The sequence below is a fragment of the Cuculus canorus genome, chromosome 2 (genome assembly GCF_017976375.1).
Source record: "Cuculus canorus isolate bCucCan1 chromosome 2, bCucCan1.pri, whole genome shotgun sequence".
NCBI lineage: Eukaryota > Metazoa > Chordata > Aves > Cuculiformes > Cuculidae > Cuculus > Cuculus canorus.
The window spans coordinates 89415329-89435810 of record NC_071402.1 but is presented as its reverse complement, the minus strand read 5'-3'; the positions used below and the strand labels follow the sequence as shown (position 1 = coordinate 89435810).

Below are 20482 nucleotides of genomic sequence, written 5' to 3'. Positions count from 1 at the left end.
ACTCAACAAAATCCAGTTTGAAATTGGCTGAGTCGTGGCATGTTGAACTTGTGGGCAGGTGGCATCCTATATGAGCTGGGCAGCTGTACCCTGAGAGCTGTGCTTGTCTGCCTCCCAGCAAACTAATTGGAAAAACATGCTGCGTCTTGAACTATGAAAATGCTCAACCTAAAACCATTGGATTGCGTTGTACCTTATGTTAACTTAAAGATTAAAAAAAAAAAAAAATCTTGCAGTTTCGTAAAATACTTCTCTAGGCAGAGACTGAGAAAGGTGACAATGAGGATACAGCAGGTCTGCAGAAGATGCCATAGGTGTAAGGAAGTGGCAATGTTAGTGCTACAGCCAGTGGTGAATGGGCTTCTCTAGCGCTGGTAGGGTATTCGAAGCCCAAGTACAGGAGGCAACAAGATTTATGTGATTGTGCATAACTTTGGCTGAACGTCTTGAAGGGTGTTAACTCCCTCAAAGTTTCATAAAGAGATGTTCTGTGGGTGCCTTTGCTGTTGGGGGACTTCATGTGTTCATGTGTGCTCTGGGTTTCAGGAATAGAGCTCTGTCCTCCTGGGCACCGGTTCATGATCACCATGGTGGCGAGCTTCATCGAAATGGCAGGGCAGTTCCTCATGCCTGGGCTGGCTGCGCTCTGCAGGGACTGGCAGGTCCTTCAGGCTGTCATCATCTGTCCTTTCCTGCTGATGCTGTTCTACTGGGTGTAAGTATTTCTGCCTCCTTTCGGGTCAAAGAAAATACGTGCTCCTAATGTTGGTCTTGGGAGGTGTTTTGCCGTCAGGAAGTTTGCATACCTTTCCTTTTGTTCTTACATTCACCTTTTGCAAAGATTTCACTTTGAAATAAGAAATAACATCTTTAGAATTAGCTGCAGCACACACATAGGTTATGTGCTGCAATATGATGGGAACATGAGAGATGGTCCTCTCATTGAACAGCAAGTTGTACTTTGCTATTACTCCACCTTTCACTTCCCTTTGAAGATGAAAACAATTCTTGAGAGGACGCATCTTAGCCTACCTGTTTGATTATGGCTGCAGACCTAAATTTTCCTTTAAAAACTGTATTTTCCTTTAAAAACTGTATTCTGGGCTGTCACTGTTAGTTTCTTTGGCCTGGGTTAGCCAAGATGGGTTATAAATAACACGTGTCAGTTCTTGAACAAGCTCGCTTGGATGTCTTTTGTGCATGAGGTAGCCAGCCCTCAACTAGACTGCCTGATCAATTTTGCCTGACTTAGTTCATGTTGTGCTGAAGCCTGAGCAGCCAATCTGCGCTAGGCAGTGGCTTGGGATTGTTCTGGCAAGTAATCCTTCCTTCTTGGCTGCTCCCACTCTTGTGCCCACCGTGCTGGCAGCACTGCAGCATCGGTACAGCTATCCTAAGAGAAGTAGGGTGACTCTCACCTTGGGAGTGGTACTGAGTCCATCCCAAACAGGATGCTATAAATTTACTAAAAAGCCTTTCTTTGCTGATTCTGCCTTAATAGTGACATGCAGTGGTGACATAACACAATGGAGGCTTATGATAGCAGTATCGTACAAAACTGTAACAGTAAGAACATGCTTGATGGTTCATTTTAAGGATAACACTGACTAGTTTAAAATATTTAGTTGCTGTACACTGGAAAAAAATGAATAAAAATGCCACCGCAATGTGCAGGACCAAGTTGCTTATGTACGGAGGGCGGGACACACACACACAAGTTGCTAGTTGTAATACCTAACAAGTGGCAACATGTAAAAACTCGTTAAAGTATATAATGATTTTTAACAGTTGTATATTTTTTTATTAATGCACGAAGGCCTTATGGAGTTCTGCTGCTTTCATGACAGTAATCTTCAGTGGGGATTTCTTTGCTTATCCTCGAGGCAGATACGCTGCACCTTGGTCTGAGGGCAAAATGCAGCACACCGGGTTAAGTTAAAAGTCTTGTACAAGATAATGGCTTTCCCTCCACTCCTACTGCTGTTTTCCAACATGCAACATCTAAATAGTCTCATCTTGTCAGTGTTGATCTTGATGATGAATAAGCTGGAATGTTCTTGTTAGTGTACAATACTGTTCTCCCAAACCTGCCATATGTTATACACATGCAAACACATACACACTCAGGTCTACTCCAAAACCTCCTATTGGGATGCCTGCCAGCTGGAAAGCAGAATATCCACCACTGGATAGAACCCAATATCAAACAGAATGCTTACAGACATTTGTGTCCAAAAGGACAGTAATGATAGTGTGAAGACACCTAACAAATGAAATAGATGACACGGACAGTATTAACCCCTCAGCAGTCTTTTGGATGTTAGTGCATTTCCCAGGTGAGTGAGTCAGCATGAGGCAGACCATGCATATATAATAGATCCTCCTTATATAATGTCTCATACGACAGCTTGATAAATAGTGGTAACAGTCAGAATAATAGAATTTGTTTTTTCCAGGGTTTTTCCATTTGCAGAAATGGACTCTGGTTAGGATGCCTGTTTAATTATACTGTTGGTACATCATGCACTTAGGCTTTTCTCTTCCATCTGTTGCATATCTTCTGGAAAGTGCTACTGTTTCATTACCTATTTCCTTTCCTCTCTTCTTCCTCCAGCATTATGTTGGGGAACGGAGCGTGGACTCTCAGCATGTGTTACAGATGGAGGAAGAAAACTAACTGATACGTAATAAAGGAAATCTGAATAACTGCACTGCTTGTTAATTCCCCATCACGTATCCAAAGCAGTGAGTTCAATAACAGATGCTCTGATAGCCCTTGCTGCCTCCTCATTCCTCCTTACTCTCTTTACTTCCACCTCTTGCTGTGAGAGAGCTGTTTGCCCCTCCATTCTGAGGCTTAGCCCTCTCCCACCTATAGATTTGCTCTGCTCCTGGCCATGTACACATGGCAGGATATACCATCCCCAAGAGGTGGGCGGCTAAGCAGCGTGGGAAGCTGGGCATAGGTGGTGGAAAGGGGAAAGCAGCATTTTTGTCTAGGAGGTAAGTGCTGTTGGACTGAGACACCTGCAAATCAAGCAGATGCCTTTTCTGGGCTCTCATGTCATTCTGGAAGAGCAGAGAAGCACCACAAAAGCCAGACATGAGCACAGGGGTTGGTGATGAGCACATAAAGATAAGTTGATAGAAGTCAGGCTCCTTTCAAAGCGTGTGTTTGTGCTAGAGCCTTAGGAGAAGGAGAGCTCCAGTCATAGAGAGGCATTATTTCCACACCCTTGGATGCAGGAAGCTCCTGATGGGACCATACCATGAAGTTCAGCAAAGGTATAGATAATCTGAAATAAACTTCTGCTTCACTTTAACTAAAACTGAAGAACTGGGAAGGGATGGCCAGTTCTTTTATGGTACTATCAGACAGAATTACCCTCATGAAGACACAAAGTTACGATAACCAGATTTGTTGCCCTGGGGCAGTCTGCTAATTGATACCCTACACCCTTTGCGTGGCCATCGGTTTGCTTTGCATCTGAACAGGATCATGTTTCTACTTCCAGCTATGCATGGTACCTGCCTGGCCATTTTCTGTCAAGGATTCTTCTCTGATCTTAAGATTTCTCAGGCTTTGGATCTTTTTTCCGGGTGCCCGTCCTGCTCTTCCCCCTCTCCTCTCCCAAGCAGCAGGTGTGTAATGGGAGTTCAATGCTTCCCCCTACCCACCAACCCCTTGTTCTTTTCTTCAACTGGAAAAAGTCAGTCCTTTCCTTTCTGGTGGAGGAAGTAGAAGACTATCAACAAGGAGTCTGCAGTCAGCTCAGTCGGGTGGTCTGGGAGAATGCCCAAACCCTGGCAGAAAGCTCTCTCAGTTTCATTTATATATATATATATATACACACACACATGCACGTGCACACACACATTCTCTCTCTCTCTCTCTCATGTATAAATATATATATATACACACATAGTATTTAATGCCAGGTGATAATGTATGAGATTGTGACCAAATTTCTGTGTAGAAGTCCATAGGGGCTAGGGTGTTGTTGCTTGGCAGTAGGATCCCTGCTCCAAAAGTAAGCTCAGGCACCTGCACAAAGATGGAGTAGCCAGCTCTTCCCCTTGCTGTGCCTGATAACCTGGACTCAAAGCAGCCCAAGAGTTTTTAAAGATCTTTAAATGATTTGAGCCTCTCACTGCCAGCACTGAGTAATGGAGCAGCTGAAAGATGTGAGCCTTCAGCACTTCCAGTTTGAGAAACCTGTAGAAGCTGGAAGGCAGAGACAGTGCTTGTCCCTGCAATGCCTGTCCCTGCAGCTTTCTTCCTTCCTTAGGTAAAGGTGGTCCCCACAGGACTTGGCCTTTAGGACCTGTAAGCTGACCATTCAAAAACTGGAGCTTTTAGGCTAGTGGATGAAGCTGTCCCCTCTCCCCAGATAAGTGCAGGAGATTTTACAGTCAAAGAATTCTTAATTTTTCAAAACATGCGTTTGCAGTACAGGAGGATATGCCAAAGCATTCATGCAGCACCAGTGGTAGTAAATAAGCTGTCAAGCTGAATGGCTGTCATCATGACTGTTACGTATTTTTATTCCCTGATATCATTTGGATTGCAGTCCGCCTGGCTTCTCTCAGTTTTTCTTCTTCTTCTTCAAAAAAAAGACTTTATCTAGGATGAAGGTTTCGCTAAGCTGTCTTCCAAATTGCGTCAGCCTTAGAAGATAGCATCATAATGGTGCAATTGCCTGGTCTGCTGCTTAGCAGTTTAAGAACTGAGGCAGCATCCACAGCAAAGATTAGTGTTTTGTGAAGGAAATTTGAGGTTTATTATATATTTGAAGCTAAAAGTAGTTGTTAAACTTATTCTTGGAAAGGTCTTTTGGAAGATCAGTGAAAATGAGGCCTAAACAAGAAAGAAAAACATGCTTGGAGTCAGATTTGAAAGTTTGTGTATCTATAGAAGTGTGGGAGGTTTTGTTTGTTTTAAGATCTGCATATTTCTTTGAGGTTTGTATTAAAAAAAAAATCTGAAAAAAAAAAGGAAGAATGATTAGTTAAACTAATGAATCAGTTGAATATCAGTACTTGAAGGAAACAATCAGATGGAATATAAACTTTTTTACTTTGTAACCCTGTGTGAATACGTGTATTTTTAAGGCAACTCAACTAACTTATTTTCTTCACTAGGGGAAATTTTTAGAGTAACAACTGAATGTTCTCTGGAGCATACCCAATACTGACTTGTATAAAAGAATGGCTTAAAGTCTGCATATGTGGAAGAAGATGCATGACGTGATTTAAAATGTTAAAAAGCTGTTCTGTTATAATCCTAAAAATATAATCCTTGTCTTTCTTCTCTTCGTCTTTACAAGAGAATCCAAATCACTTCTGTCAGCAGCTATTTTCCTTTGGTCTGAATTACTGTGTGATAACTGTACATCTCATTGACTTCTTGGCAGCAAATGTCTATTGCAGACAATGCTGCTTCCTTTTCCCAGTTCTTTCAAAATTGTATTGATGGGCTGAATGCCTCTAATACACTGTAAAATTCTTATAAGTCCTATTTCTAGGTGATAGGATAGTTCCTGTATCATTTGTGAATCAGTGTAAAAGAAAACTTCATTAATTTGTACATTCTGAATATTTCCCCTCTTATTTGTTTCATAAATGATTCTTCTCCTTTTTGAAAATAATTACATTGCTCATGAATGGTTAAATGAGCAGCTAAACACTATCAGTTCCTCCTATGATGGAAACTTGGGAGTGGCCCTAACTTGTTTTTCATCTTTGAAGTATTTTCCCAGAGTCCCTTCGGTGGCTGATGGCTACACAACAGTTTGAGGCATCCAAGGAACTGATCCTTCAGTTCACGCACAAGAACAGAATGAACACGGAAAGCGACATCAAAGGAGTGGTGCCTGGTGAGTAGGACAGACAGACAACCATGAATTCCTCCACTCAGATGAAATTGCTTGCTCTTCGCTAAAGGCTGCACATGGCTTTGCTGCCCAGAATTAGATAATCTATTTACTGCCTGTAAAATCATCCCATTCATTCGTTTATTTTGCTTTTCTTGAAAAACCATTCTGAACTCCAGCTCTGTGTTTAAAATTACTTGGCCTGTTGAACAGTTCCAGTAATTATAGTCTCATCTTGCAGTGCCATATGTCTTTAGAGGTATCTCTTGAAGTATTTTGCCATGACTACAGCGTGTTCCTTCAGCCCTGTGTGCCTTTGGAAACTGTTTTTAAGGAAACTGTTCACAGGGATTCTGACTGTCACGCAACGCTTATTTTGTTGGTTTGGAGAAGCAGCAGGACTTGAACCCCTAATTCTGAAGTGCCAGCCTAACGGCTGACCTAAACCATGTTACAGTTTCTTTTTAAAGCCTTACTTCAAGAGCTGTTTTGCTTTCCTCTCCTGCATCATCCAAGTGATGCTGCGCCGGGGGTGCGGGAAGGGCTGCAAGCAGCAGTGATAGAGTGCAGGTTGAGAGTCTATGTTATCAGTTCCTTGGTTTACTGATGCTTTTAGGAAGAGCTGACACCCTGTCACCAGGATTGTCACTGAAATAGTCGAGCTCTTGTCTCACAGTACACTTTGCAGAGTACACTCTGTGTGTGTGTGTGGCTCTAATACAACAAAGGCAAAGAGTTTCTGCATGTTCATCTCAGTGGTGCACCTGTCAGATTTGGTTCAGGCTCCCCTGTTCCTTCTCGCAGACCTAATGTTGTCCATAAACACTCATTTTGCACTTGCAATCTGTATCAGACTTCCCACAAGTCAGAAAACAATGGAAATCCGGGTTTTTTTCCCACTTTTCCAAACCCTGACTGCCCTGACCCCAGGGCTGCAAAGATACCTCTTCCAGTAGCTCCACCCATGCGTAGAGGTGGTGATTCCTGCACTTGGCTGGTACTCACTAGGGTAACTGGAGCAGCTGGCGAGTCTCCAGAGTAACTGTAGCTTCAGTCAGTGCTAAAGACATTGGTCAGCACTGGAATGACTTCATCCGGAGTAGAAAAACTTCGCAGTTAACAACAGTGCCTAACAAATGGAGCAACCTTCATCTCTGAGGGGTGAGAAAGTCTGATTTGGGTCTGTGGTATTCATACCCAGGTCACTGATGTCATTTCTGATGCAGTTGGCAGACCAGTGTTAATTAGCTCGTTTGCACGTAACTGTGTGTCTGGGTTTACAGTTCCTGGGTCTACATCACACGCAACATGGCTTTGCGATGTAAATGCCATTTTACTGGTAAAGTCCTGAGAAGTATAGGGGTATGTGAGCAGCCATTAACCCAGTGATCTTCTCCACCACCACCCACCTCCTTTTTGCAGATCTTCCCCAGAGTAAATGATGCATCTTAGAGAAAACCTATCTCTGAGGTGACAAAATGCCTCACAATTGGACTTGGAGTTTCCAACCAGCTGTAAATTTGCCTTTTCTCAGCTAGTCAGCTTCTTGAATTTTCAGATGAAATAAAATGTGTTTTAGGGAAAAGAAAACATAAATTACCTGAGTTTCATTTATGAAAATTATAAAGATGCAACTGTGTGCTAGAGGGATTTATTATAATGATATTCTCCATAGAGCAATGCTGAGTATCAAAATGGTTTTATGACTGTTATTTGTGACCAATTACTTTTTCCAGCACTTTCATGGTAGGCATACACTCCTGTTCAAGGAAGGACTCCCTTTCATGTGGAAAACAGAATGTTATTGCACCTGTGATGCTATGGATTTTCTGCCTACAAATACATTTAGATGTAGCAGTTGTCAGTACATAACGCTTTGCAAACTTTAAGTGGTATAGAACATGGTCATTTCTGCCTCCTTGTTGATACTGGATTTGTTGAAGATATTGTTGGGATTTTTTTAATTATTTCTTCCTTTGCTTTTCTCTTTAAACTCTGTCTGTAGCCCTGCCTGCTAAGGCTTTCCTGACCTAGCTTTGGTGGAATGCTGCATTTCTGTAGGGCTAATAAGAGAGGAGCAGTATCAAAAGGATGAAATGAGCCTAACAAAATATTTCTGCAAGGACCTTCTCTCTCATTCTGGGTGTATGGGAGTATTGATAGTCTGAGTGAGGACAGGACAAAAGTAGAAATCCCAACTGAGTAATGTGATCAAACCACAGGCCTTGTGTCTCCCTGTGGGTCAGTAAGCAGAAGAAAAGATTTCTCTCCTTTTATGCGTTATGATCATATACCCATAGTTGCTGCAGCCCGGCATGGGTAGAAAGCTAGTACTTGTCTGGAAGAAAGGATGCCATTGAGCCTGATGCAAATATCCTCTATTTCCCTTTGACTCCATTGTTGAGCTTTCCTATCTGTGTGAAGGGGGTTTTGTTTGTGATTTGTTTTATCCTTTGTTTTCCATCTGAAAGGGCTGGAAACTGCTTTGCTCAAGTTAGGGACCATTGTGTTGCTGGCTGTTATTCCTCACAGCATTGTCCTAACAGCCTCCTGTGACTGAATTACTCCCAATACGTTTAAAGCATAAACTGCTCAGTCCCTTGCAGTCCCTTACAGCTGGAAACCCCACTGTAATTTTACTCATACACTCCAGCCAAATAACAATAGTGTATCCTATGTATAAAACACATCATTACAGGAGTTGCAGTAGTTTCCTTTTGGCAGCTGACACTGATACAAGAAGTGTTTTATTATGAACAAGAGTTCCTTAGTAAAAAAAAGTAGTGTTCAAGTGGTCGAAGTGTTTCTGGGATAGAGGAAAATGCAGTTTTTAATTAATGTCCAAGCAATGAACAGGCTTGTTTTCATTTCTGAAGAATCACACCATTCCCAAGGTCTGCTGAAAGCTTTTACTTGTCCATCAGGCTACACTCCTCAAAGAGGAAAGCAACGTAAGCTTCTGTGCAGACTGTTTGCTTCACAGCAAGGTGGTCCATGTGTTGGGTAGGAAAAAAAGACACAAAGTTTATCTGCTGTTTTTTAATTAATCCATAGGGTGTGAGTGATTTGTCCATGCACTTCCGGGAGATGTCTCTACAGAGAACAATTAAATGTCTGGACAGTGGTCCCCCTGCCGCTGAAAGGTCTGGCAGTTGTGGTAACAACCCATGTCTGGAGAAAATCAGCATGGGCAGTTGATGGGAAATGTTCACACAGCAAGTGTGTATGCACGACAAACAAATTAAAGTGAGACAAGGGATGTTGATTGGAGTCCAGAGTGTTGTAAATTAACGTTGCCCTTATCTTCTCAGTGAGCTCCCCCAGGGGTGTGATGTAGTGTTTGTTGTTGCAAAAACAAAGTAAAGCTGCCCCCTTGACAGCTTTAAGTGGCTTTGAGTGATTGGTACACCTTGTGATTTTTGGCAGGAATAATTAGCCTTCTTAGAGAGATTTTGGGGTTTATGAGGTCATATTTTCTTCTTTAATGGTTAAGAAATCTAGGTGAGCTAATTAGATGTGGTTAAATCATCCCTAATGTTTTGAGTTTCAAAATTTCACCCGTTCGCTCAACATTTCACCTGCTTTTAGAAATAAAGTTTCATTTTTTAGATTAAATCAAGTTGATTTTTATCCAACTGCATCTTGAAATGTCATTTGTAACATTTGTTGAATTTTGTTGACAAATATTACAAAACATTGTCCAAAAAAGTCAGTGTCAATCATGAGCAAATGAAACATTTTGGTAATATTCATTCAGTACAGGTTTTTCCAAAATCTTCCACATCTCTTCCTTGTTCCACTGTGAAAGAAACAAATGTACATTTCATTTTGACCCGAGTGAAATAAATCCTAAAGAAGCATGGAGATCAGTTTAAAGAACAGGAGAGAAGAATGCTTGCGGGAATTGGGAATCCCAAAGTGCTAACTGTCCTTACACCTTTTAAAGACATGTTGTTTACGTAGCTTGGATTATTTTGGGAGGATGCATGTTTTTTCTTCATGTGAGATGAGGGGTCTTCTTGTTTGCTGGAGCAAGTCGAGTGCTGCAATCTGATCTTTGCTGCACCAGCACCCATCCCTGCTGGCACATTTAAGTGTGCTGGGAAATTCACCACTAGAGAAGCTGTATCAGCGGTTACGCGAGTGTCAGACTTGATGCTTCCATGGAAACCCACCCTTGTGCAGTTCTCCTTCTCTTCCCCTGTGGTGGGAAACATTTCAGATGCTCTTTAACAGAAAAATAACTGCTTGACCAGGCCAAGTAATAAAATCCCCTTTTTGCTCATCTCTAGATGAAAACTGGAGCGTTCCAGTGGACAGACAGGTTATAGCTGTTCCTTTCTAAGCTTAGAGAAATAATATTAATGCACTTTCGAAAGCAAAGATCAAGCATCCAAATAGATGCAAAAACTTTAGCATGCAGGATGTGTTGTGGAGAGGAAGTGGTGACAAATGCTGTGTTTGTGTATGGATGCAGTTAGGAAAGCTGTGTTTTCAGGGGATTTCCTTTTAATGAAAAGAAAAATTATCATTCACCTTTCTTGCTACTGAGCATCATGCTGCCATGACTTTTCTTTTATACTTAAGCTAGTTTTGTTTTGCTGTTTGTTGGTTTTTTTTTTCTGAAGCCTGATGCTTGGATCTATGTACTTGCATGCTTTTTTTTTTTTATTGGGTAAAGAGTAGAGGGAAGGGTGGACAAGCTTTATGTCTGAGAGTCAGTCTCTTTCCCCAACAGAAGAGATCAACTGTCCCTACAAAGCTCTACTCGTATCCTTCAACATTCCTATCTACAGTTATGCTAGTGTTTTAAAGCTTATAGTGAATGAAGAGTTAGATGTGTTAGCTAGAGGAAAAAATGCTAGTTCCCTGGCCCCCTAATACAGGTAACTTCATGTGATAGTACTGTGTACAAACCTGCCACCTGTGTTTCTTTAGTAGATCCAGTTTCTTGATTGTTTAAAGGTGACCAACTTAAATATCCCATGCAGTCCCAGGGGCAGCCAGATAAACATGGGAAATTTAGTTAAAACAGTTCAAGGTGCTACTTGAAGGCAGCCTTTAAGGCTTGCAAAGGACCATGTGTCAGCCACAGATATTTCTGTCTTTTACAAAAGCAGCCAGTGATTTCTGTTGCCCTCTTGTATGTTAAATCAGCTATCAGGAGAGGGTGGGTTTCTCCTGGTGGTCCCCTGTTGTCCAGGAGTAGGAACTGGTGGAGTTTGTGCAACTCTTTCAGGACATGCCGTACATGATAAATAGCGAGTGACAAGAATAAAACTGATCAGCACAAGTCCTTTTGCGGCTGGCTAGAGTGGAAGCAGAGAGCCTTTTATATCCCTGGTGAGGGCAGCAGTGACCTCTGGAGAAGCAGGATTTGAAGGGGAGAGAGGAAATACTGAGCACTTGACTAAGGACATGCCTCTTGATGCCACTGGGAAAAGCCAAATGTGCTAGAATTTATTGTTTTTTTTTTTAAAAAAGGGACAAGTTGTCAGCCTGTATTGCAGCTTGAATAACTCTTTCTTACTAGTTGAGTCCTCCACAGACTTTTGCTGGCCGCACTCCAGCCTGTCACAGCTGCTCTGTGCCCAGCTGGCACACTGTCTCTTTGTCCGCAGTTCTACCTTTCCTTGCAGAGGATCTGGCATTATAGGGCAGGAACTGCATGCAGAGGGCTGGCAGCAAGCCCTGGTGATGCCAGCGCTCCGCTGTGCAACAGGGAGGAAGAGGATGTATGGAGTCTATAGGTGGATGCGAGGGGTAGGAGAGGAGATCTTGGGAACCAAGTGGAGGTGAAGAGCAGTGAGAGGGAACTAGTGGACAAAGAAAAGCAGAATAAGATAATGAAAAGCATTGTGGGAGCAAAGAATGAAGAAGATAATTTTTGGGGACTTAGAGGGGCAAAGGCAACAAGGGACTGGTTGGAATTGGTGCTCCTAGAGAAAGAGGAGAGGAGAGCTAGAGCATGGAGACCAAAGGGGCTGCAATCATTTGCTTCTCCCTCCCTCCAGAATAAACTGTGGAACCTAAGGATTCAGTCTCAACATTCTTGTCTTTTGAAATTCACTCCTACAATATATGCTTCACCCCTTTGTAATGCCCAACTCATCTGCTCTGCCTGCTGGGATTTCCTCCGTAGCTTCGGCCATAGATAGCAGCGATGCATGTATAGGTATCTGAAACCTGCTGATGGCCCAGATACAGCTCCACACAATGACACTCTGGGAAATACAAGAAGTCAGGTTGCCTGGGCAACCCTTGCTTGGCCTCTTGGCATGAAGGCATGATGATACAGCCTTTAATAACATGATTACAACCTATTTTTTCCACAGGGCATAGGATGGACGAATCAGTGCATAGGATGGACGATGCTGTGGGAATGAAGCTGTTATCTGTTCCTCATTTGTTGCAGAATTTGGAAGGTGTGTAGTGAATGAGGCAGAGGGTTGCAGAGGGAAAGAGAACAGTCTTGGGAAAATGAAGCTGAATGCCCCCTGAAAAGCTGTACTCATTCCCTGCGTCTGCTAGGGATGTTCTTGTACAGTGATGGAAATTTCCCTGGAACCAGCTCTTTCAGTGCTGTCACTAATCACAATGTCTTCAGTGTGTGTCTCTAGCATGTAATTGTGGGGCTTGATTTGCAGAAAGCTGGGAGCATTTGTATTGGCACCTACAAGGCGTATTGCTGTGAGATTTTTCTCATTCTGGACACAATTCTTCTGTGTTTTATTTCCCTGCCTGCAAAAAAAATAGGAATAATCTTTGTCTTTACTCTTACAAAATGGTGGTGCAGATGATGTCATTGGCGCTTATGAAATACATGAATATTCTGACAGCACTATAGGAATGTCTCTGAGGAAACATGATTTTGTACTTATTGGGAGGTTTGGATAATAAGGCTGGAGGTGCACATGTTGAAAGGGAAAGGTAGAGACATCATTAACAGCTGCCCATTTGCTGACTGCCATGAGCACTCTAGGGGGGAAAAGCTAACTTGTGATCATCTATTTAAGTGCTGTATCATAATGCATATCAACAATTGAAGATTGCAATGGCAGCCTTATATCTGGCTTTTCCTATCTTTTTTTTTTAATGTCATTGAAACACAGGTTTGAAACAAATTATTGCAATCAGTCCTTTGCTATTATAGTCATCAAGTTATACAGTTGTTCTCATGAAATATGCTTCATTTTAAATGCTGTTAGTATTTATATCCTGTGCTTTTGTTCCAAACTCTTGTACCGGGGTACATTTTAGCATTCAACTCAAATACAGTATAGTTGTCCAGGTTCTTTTTCTTTTTTATGCATCCCATTTGCTCCTGTCTGTGACTATCTTTATCTTAAATCTTTTTTCTCTTTTCCTATGCTATATGAGCAGATAGCAGCCTTGCTCCTTTGCTGAGCTGACATTCTCCTCTGTCTTCTTTCCTTTTATGAATAAGGTTGCCAGAGCTTTAGTTTCTCAAGTGTTGATGATCAGAATTGTAAAAGAGCACCAGTATTTTGTTGTCTGAATTGCAAATACTTCATGGACACAATAAGCTTTTGCCTCATAGTCACTTGTGTTCGAGTAGTATATAACCAAGTTCAACACAGTGTTTGCTTGAACTTTATCTTATAGCAGAAGCATTTCCCATTAGTCCCTGAGTATCTTGCACTTTTACTTGCTTTTGCTTGCCCAGTTCTCTCTAATGTTCCATTTCTGTGCTGTACTCTTGGCAGTGCCTCACTTTATCACCAACAGACCTCACTGACACATTTCTAAGCTTTCTAAGCTTTGTGGCAAGTTTTTTAGTAAGATTATTAAAGAAGATTTCTTTTATTTTTTTTTTCTTAAGAATGAGATGAGTTACCCCGCACTAAGCTCCTGCCATGCGCTTACTAGTTCCATTTTTCTATTCCTTATTGCTTTCTGCCCATCAGTCAACGGCTTAACCCCCTCATAATTTATGTTTGTGATTTGGTAGCCTTTAATATTCCTTTACTATTAGGCTTTTCACAAATGCGATGTATTGGGCTGCTAGTCCTCCATGATTAAATGAATAAATAAGCACAAAAGGAGTTCATGAAGACATAAATCTTTGAAGGTATAACTAACTTGGTGTACAAGTAACTCGGTATGGCTGAAAGTGACTTGCTTCAGCTCTGCATTTTGGACCAATTTACCTCCTGCTGCAGAGCTGTCACGCTCCAGGGATTGATTGAGCCTCTGTGCTGGGCTTCCATAGCTCTTTTCAAGTTCAAAGAACTACTGACAGTATCATTTAGCAGCCAGAAAAATCCAGCAGAAGTCCATCACCCCAGGACACTTGTCATTTTGGACATCTGTTTTTGGTAGCTTGATTGGAGCTTTGTCTTTTTCTTCTTTGCCAAGTGATGCAGATATGGGTGGCTTCATTTGACTGCTTTAAATACACTTTCTGACTTTGAAAGCCCTTCTCCTGAAATGCAGAGGATCCCAATTCAGCAATATTGGGAGCTGGAAGCTGGTAGGGTTCCCCTCCCTATGAGACTTTTAAAGTCTCCCAATGAATGTTTTTAATTTCCACCAAGATATAAAGAGTTAGCTTGTTGACAGTTTTCCTACCAAATCCCTGAATAGGAAGCCTAGAGTGTGTGTGGGCTCCAGAATGTAGGAAAACTCATAATAGGTGTCTGAGTAAATGGATAAAAATACTTTTAATTTTCCACCCTTGCCCGTCTGGTAAATGGACTGAAACATTTAATGTAAATTCCTTCTGAATTGGTGACTACAGTGCAAAATCAAAGAATAAATTGAGGGTAGGGGGAGATTTCCTGGTGTTATTCCAGTAACTGACAGAGCAATAGTTTGTTTCCAAGGGATTTTAATAGGCATTGGCTTGACTTCTCTTTTAAGATCTTAGCATTGACCTATGAAGTCCAGACAGTCTAAGAGCTGCGGCTTTCTTGATGCCACTCATAGTCAGTCAGAGTGCAGATCCTTTTGTGCAGGCATGCTACCTCCAAGAAAAGCAGGCTGCTTAAGTGAGAGCCAGTTCTGTAGGTAATGGATTTTTGCAAGTTACACAGTTATTTGTTGCTATCTGATTATCTGCTATTCTGATTATCGTAAATGATCGTTTTTGTGGTAGGGTGGAGATTTTTTTGAAGGACATCTGACTGATTAACATATATATACATACACACATAGGAATGAAGAATGGAGAAAGTCATCAAAAAGATAGATGGTGTTGGAGACTTGGGGAGAGTTCATCTCAAGCAGGTGACTTAGATTTGGGACTGTTAAAACACCATAGAAAGATGTATGAGTGGATAACTGGCAGTCAGAAAGCTTTCAGTGAAGCATCAGGTGCTGTTTGCATTGTTTTGTGTAAGGTTTGAGGCCAGATTCTTTTTTCCTTTTTTCCTTTTTCTTTCTTTTTATTAATCCTTGCAATGCTGCTACATCTGGAATCCATTTTGGAACATTTTCATATAATAATGCTGCATATTCATGGAGTAAAACCATCATCAGAGCAGAAGCAAGGGTCCACTAAAGGGAGACTGCTGCATAAAGCAAGGTAGAGAATGAGTGAAATCTCCCTTGTGTGGGATCCTCACGGCAGCTCAAACAGAGGATGTGTTTGCTAGTTCACATAACCCAGAAGCTGTCTATTACTTGAGGGTGGAAAAGCAGTTCAGTGTGAAACGCTAATGGGAATTGGTTCAGAAGGACTAATTTATAAAAAAGGTTAAAAGTGGGCCTGAGTGCACATGAGAAGGTTGCATGACAGTAAATAAAGAACGTACAGATTATAGCTACCCCTAATGAATGAACAAAGCAGGAGTGGAGGTAAAATAACGTTTGACTCAAGAGAGAGATGTTACCAAGTTAAGTGTTGCATCTCTTAATTTTATGAAGTTGTGGATCAATAAAGCACATATTGACAGTAAAATCTATTTTCTCTTCCCAAAGAAAGAAAAGTAAAAATTACTTTCAGAAACCAAAAAAAAACCAAAACCCCAAATTAAGAAAATTCAAAGAATATGCAATCAGGGACTGATGGAGGAGGAGATTTTTTACTTTGACATCTGGTCATACTTAGACAGTTTGAGAGTGAACCCTTATGTCCACATGAAATCCGTGCAAAGTATGGTGTTCGGGTAATGATTTTCATTGTTGTACTTCAGCTGAAATAGTCATCAACAGCTTTTTGAAACGTTTTACTGCTTCTAGTGCTTGCTTTGACTTCTTCCACTGTTAGAAGGTTTTGCTTGGGCTCAATTATAGGCTTTATAACTATGTTTTATCTAACCACTTCAGATGTTCTGAATTATTTTATTCCCACTTACTCCTTTCCAGAATCTTGCTACAAAATCATTTTGACCTTGCTTTTTGAAATTAGGTACCATCTTTTTTTATTGCTTATTTTTTCAATGTAGCCCTGATCTAGTGCTGAGCCTGCTGAGTGCTACAAATATTAATTTGGCCAATTTCCTCTTTTGCTCCACCTTTGGTTTTATGCTTTTGTGGGTTTCGTGCTGTGTAGATTCTGGGTAGAAATGTATAATATCAGGTAGTAAGGAAAGAATAATAGCACGGTAATATTCTGGTTAAGTACAATCATTAATGCAGAATATCCTTTGCTGCTTTTCTCAGAAGTGTTCCCTGTAGTTACTCTAGATAGAAGACCAGGAGTGACCTGGTGAGCACTGAATAGCTCAACATTTTGCATATAAATAGTTTCTTTGATTTATTATTTTTCTGATACAATTTTCAAATAACAGCAAAAAGGCATGCCTTTTTTTTTTCTTTGTAAATTAGAGTGATTTATCTTATTTCTTTCACCAGGGCTTGCTTTTATTTTTCCCTTCCTTGCATCTCTTAAAAACATTGCTATTCAGTGGAGTAATGCAGAGGTCGGGGCAGGCCAGTGTGGACAACTGAGGACACGCAGGCTAATTGCGTATGCACAAAGGGAACGGATGCACTGTCCAGAACAGGGCCGCTCTGCCGCCTTCAAAAGCAGCCAATCTAGAAAGCAGCAGTACAAGTCTTTGCCCTAAAAAGCAATCCTAGTTCATACTCTTGGAGTGCATCGGGTTTGTGATGCTTCTTTACAGCTACAGTTTCTTGTCTCACTGATCCTGTAGCTTAGAAACAGCGGTTTCATTGACATGCTTAGGTGGTGTTCAAGCTCTAACCTAATGATATTTAGGAGGGAAGCAATGTCCTACTTTTTTTTTTTTTTGTTCTGAGCCAACGATAGTATCAGATGCAATGTTTGTGAGGCTTGTGTGTTACAACAGCATAGCAAAGAAAAGTTAGCTTAGGTTTAGTTCTGAAGACCACAGACATCACAGTTGGTAGTGCCCAGGAATTTTTCTTTAAAAAGAAATCTTCTGTGTAGGACATCCATTAGAACAGTTTTGAATATTTGAAATGACCAGGAGGGAAGAGGGTAAGCTGACATAAAGTCCTAGCCACTTCTTTCTGTAACCTGGATTTGAACAAACCTCAAAAGATTCCCATGAAAAATGAGTTTAAGCTCCAGTCCTTTCCATGTTTTTTTCAGCTGTGCATTGCAGAAATGCAACAGGTCTTGTAAGAAGGCTATGGTACTCTCTTTGAGAGAAATCTGCAAGAACAGTCCTGCCTGTGAGGGTTTAAAAATTCACAGAATCCTGAAATTCTTCAGGAACTTTGATATCATGCTTGCTGGGACCAAGTTCCATACTGCCTACGTTTAAAATACGTGCTTTAAACTGAGAGAAGGTTTGGGATGTGAAGGAGTTCTTGGGCTATTCTTCATACCCAAAGGAGATTAAGGGAAGCTTGGAAGAAAAGGAGGAACCTGAGGTGGACATCAGGCAGGTTGTTCAGCGTTTTCATAGCTCCTGTTAGTGTAACTGATAGTGTCCTGTTCTCCTGAAGTTTCCTCAGAACAGGCGTAGTTCACAAGTGAAGCTTCTCTTTCTTGTTCTCCCCAGTGAAAGAATAATTTTGGTTTGGTTTGTTTCAGAGCTGGAAAAGGAGATCACCAGGAGACCAAAGAAAGTCTGCATTGTTAAAGTGGTGGGAACCAGGAACTTGTGGAAGAACATCGTAGTATTATGTGTGAACTCGTAAGTCCTATCTCTTTCTGGTTTGAATAGTTGTGTGGTTGGTGAACCGGAAGCAGTAACGTGAAGTGATGGGGGAGCTCCTCCGTTTCCTAGTGTGGGACCCTTCATTAGCGTCTTTGATAAACGGTCTTGGAAAAACACGGGCTGTTGCAGGGAACTACTTCTTATGGCAAATGTGGAGGAAATCATTGCCCATTTCAGGCAGCAGCAGCAGCAGCACGTGTCTTCTCAATTGTCGTGCTGCAAGTGCATTGCTTTCACTCAGATCTCTCATGGCCACATGCTGGTGCATGCTCATGCACGCAGACATCTGCTGGCCTCCCAGGATCCCTCCTGGGATTTTTTAAACCATTAATGCCACAGGAGTACAAGTTCAAGTTGTTTACATCCTACGTTGCAGAGGAAGATGTTGCCTACTCCCTTGTGTAACAGCTGTCTTTGATAGGCCTTCAAAAGCAGATTATGAAGTGCTTCAGCTTGCCCAAATCATGCTAAGGGCACGCAGAGAGCATGTGCTGTCTCGCACAGAGCAATGCGGTACATGCGTCCTGAGGCTTCAGCTTGGACTTGTGTGTATGGGCAAAACCAGACCTCTGCCTGAGAGTTTTGCAGGTTACAGGTTCTGGCCAAAACTGAGCACCTTGTAAAGGGAAAACAGATGCTGCAAAATCAGCCTCTAACCAAAGCCAGGTCCTGGGGGCAGTAGCAGGGCCAAATTTTCTAGTTTTTCTGTCTTATAAAATGCCCTTTATTTTCAAATGAGAGGTGTGGAGAAGGCTGGAAATCCCCCATTCTCTACTGTCTTCAGAAGTACATAGCTCTCTCGTGGCTTTTTCTTCCATCATTTCAAGGCCTTACTCTGCAGCCTTCACTCATGTTAACACATGGATCAGTCCCTCTGCTGGGCAGATAGTCACCCAGAAGCACATGGGCTTCAGGCTTCTGTCTCCAGCACAGCAGCTGCAGAACCAACTCTGGTTTTATGAATTTGTTTCTTTGTCCCACCTATCAGTGAGTGGCTCCCCTTGTTCTGAAAAATCATTTTCATCTTAGGCTGAGCTGGTGGATTTAATAGCCAGTGTTAATTGTTTTTGTGAATAACCTTTACATAGGGAAATCGCCCCTTCTTCCTCTCGTTATTTGATTACACTTTTTTGTAAAGCAGAACTAGACAGCCTAAAGAGTGGCTTTTGGCAATAGCACACGGAGTCTGTTTGCTGTCCAAGTAGAGCATGAAGCAGATGTGTGTGTGAGGAAATAGCTTTCATGCTTGTTTTTAGGGGGTGGAAAAAATATTTAATTTTAATTCTGTTGTTCCCGTTAGATGAGGATGTGCTAAATTTTAGCAGCATGGAATATGGAGAAGGAACCTTTTCCAGAGAATGATGAGATGTCAAGGGAGATAAATCTGTTTGGTTTTAAAAGCAACTGTTTTGAGCTGCTCAGCAAGTTAAGCTAATAGAGTAATTCTTGGGGAAGCAGGCTGGAAAGCCAAGTCCAAATGATACATTAATTTAGTTTATAGATCATGGCAACCTCAGCAAGTGTGTTTGTGGGCACAGAAGAGATACACCCTGGTTAACTCTGCCCTCTTATTAAATATTGTTCTGCTGATTAACATTTCTCTTATGGAAGGAGTCAGTTATAGTCTAGATATCCAAAGCAAGTAACATTCTTGTGTAACAGCAAGTACTTGTGGTAGGTTCATATAGAGGGGGGAAGGTGTTTGGCATTGGGAGTGTTTTTATGAACTATGACATTGATTCAAAAGATTGCAAAAGACATTCCCTAGGCCCTGGGCTATCATGCACACAGCAATTGAGTATTGCCCCAACCATTTCTATGCTTACATTAATATCCTATTTACACTGACAGCGCCTCACATTCCCAACATTCAGGAGGATAGGGATGTATTAATGTAATGTAACTGCTATTCATTTTTTGGATACTTGAATCTGTGCCTGCCACTCTGTCAGGGACAATTAATTTGTGACATGAGGTTTGCCTGGTCTAAATGCCAGAGATGGGAGGCCCTTGCCAGCAGGGACCGCCTTGGGTACAGATGGCAGCGTTGACCTCTGCAGCTCTGTTGTAATTTTGCACCATATCAGGGGTGATGTTGAGGCTTCTCATCTGACCTGCATACCCCCACCCCCCCCATGCTCCTTTTCCCAGGGTAAACAGGAGAAAGAGGAGTGAAATGGAGTGGAAACATGTTCACCCCTGGCATCACAAAGAAACTTCTTTTAAAAGAAGAGGAGACACATTGCTACGAAGGATGGTGTAAATGTGTAGATTGAATTAGGGCTTATCGTTTCACAATCATAATTACTGCAGTGCAATTTGTGACTTCAGATGCTTGTTTCAGTTGTAACAGGCTAACATGGGAAGTGAGATGCAGTCCTTAGCACAACCAAATGCTAGAGGCAGGTGTGTCTTCCTGGAATACACATGTATTGTGCTGTGTTTTGCAGTCCAAACACACAGGCTGCTTTATCGCAGCAGCGCTGGTTTTGT

At 41.7% G+C, this 20482-nt stretch overlaps 1 protein-coding gene across 2 annotated transcripts in view; it reads left to right on the top strand.

Moving 5' to 3' along the window:
- Nucleotides 1–20482, top strand: part of SLC22A23 (solute carrier family 22 member 23) — a 110275-nt gene that overhangs the window by 76155 nt on the left and 13638 nt on the right. Inside the window, exons 4-7 of one of the 2 annotated variants that reach the window (XM_054057619.1) lie at nucleotides 547–715; nucleotides 5749–5876; nucleotides 12209–12298; nucleotides 17863–17965. In XM_054057619.1, coding sequence (XP_053913594.1) covers nucleotides 547–715; nucleotides 5749–5876; nucleotides 12209–12298; nucleotides 17863–17965 — 490 coding nt within the window. The remainder of the gene's footprint in view (nucleotides 1–546; nucleotides 716–5748; nucleotides 5877–12208; nucleotides 12299–17862; nucleotides 17966–20482) is intronic. The other variant, XM_054057620.1, reaches the window with a different exon arrangement.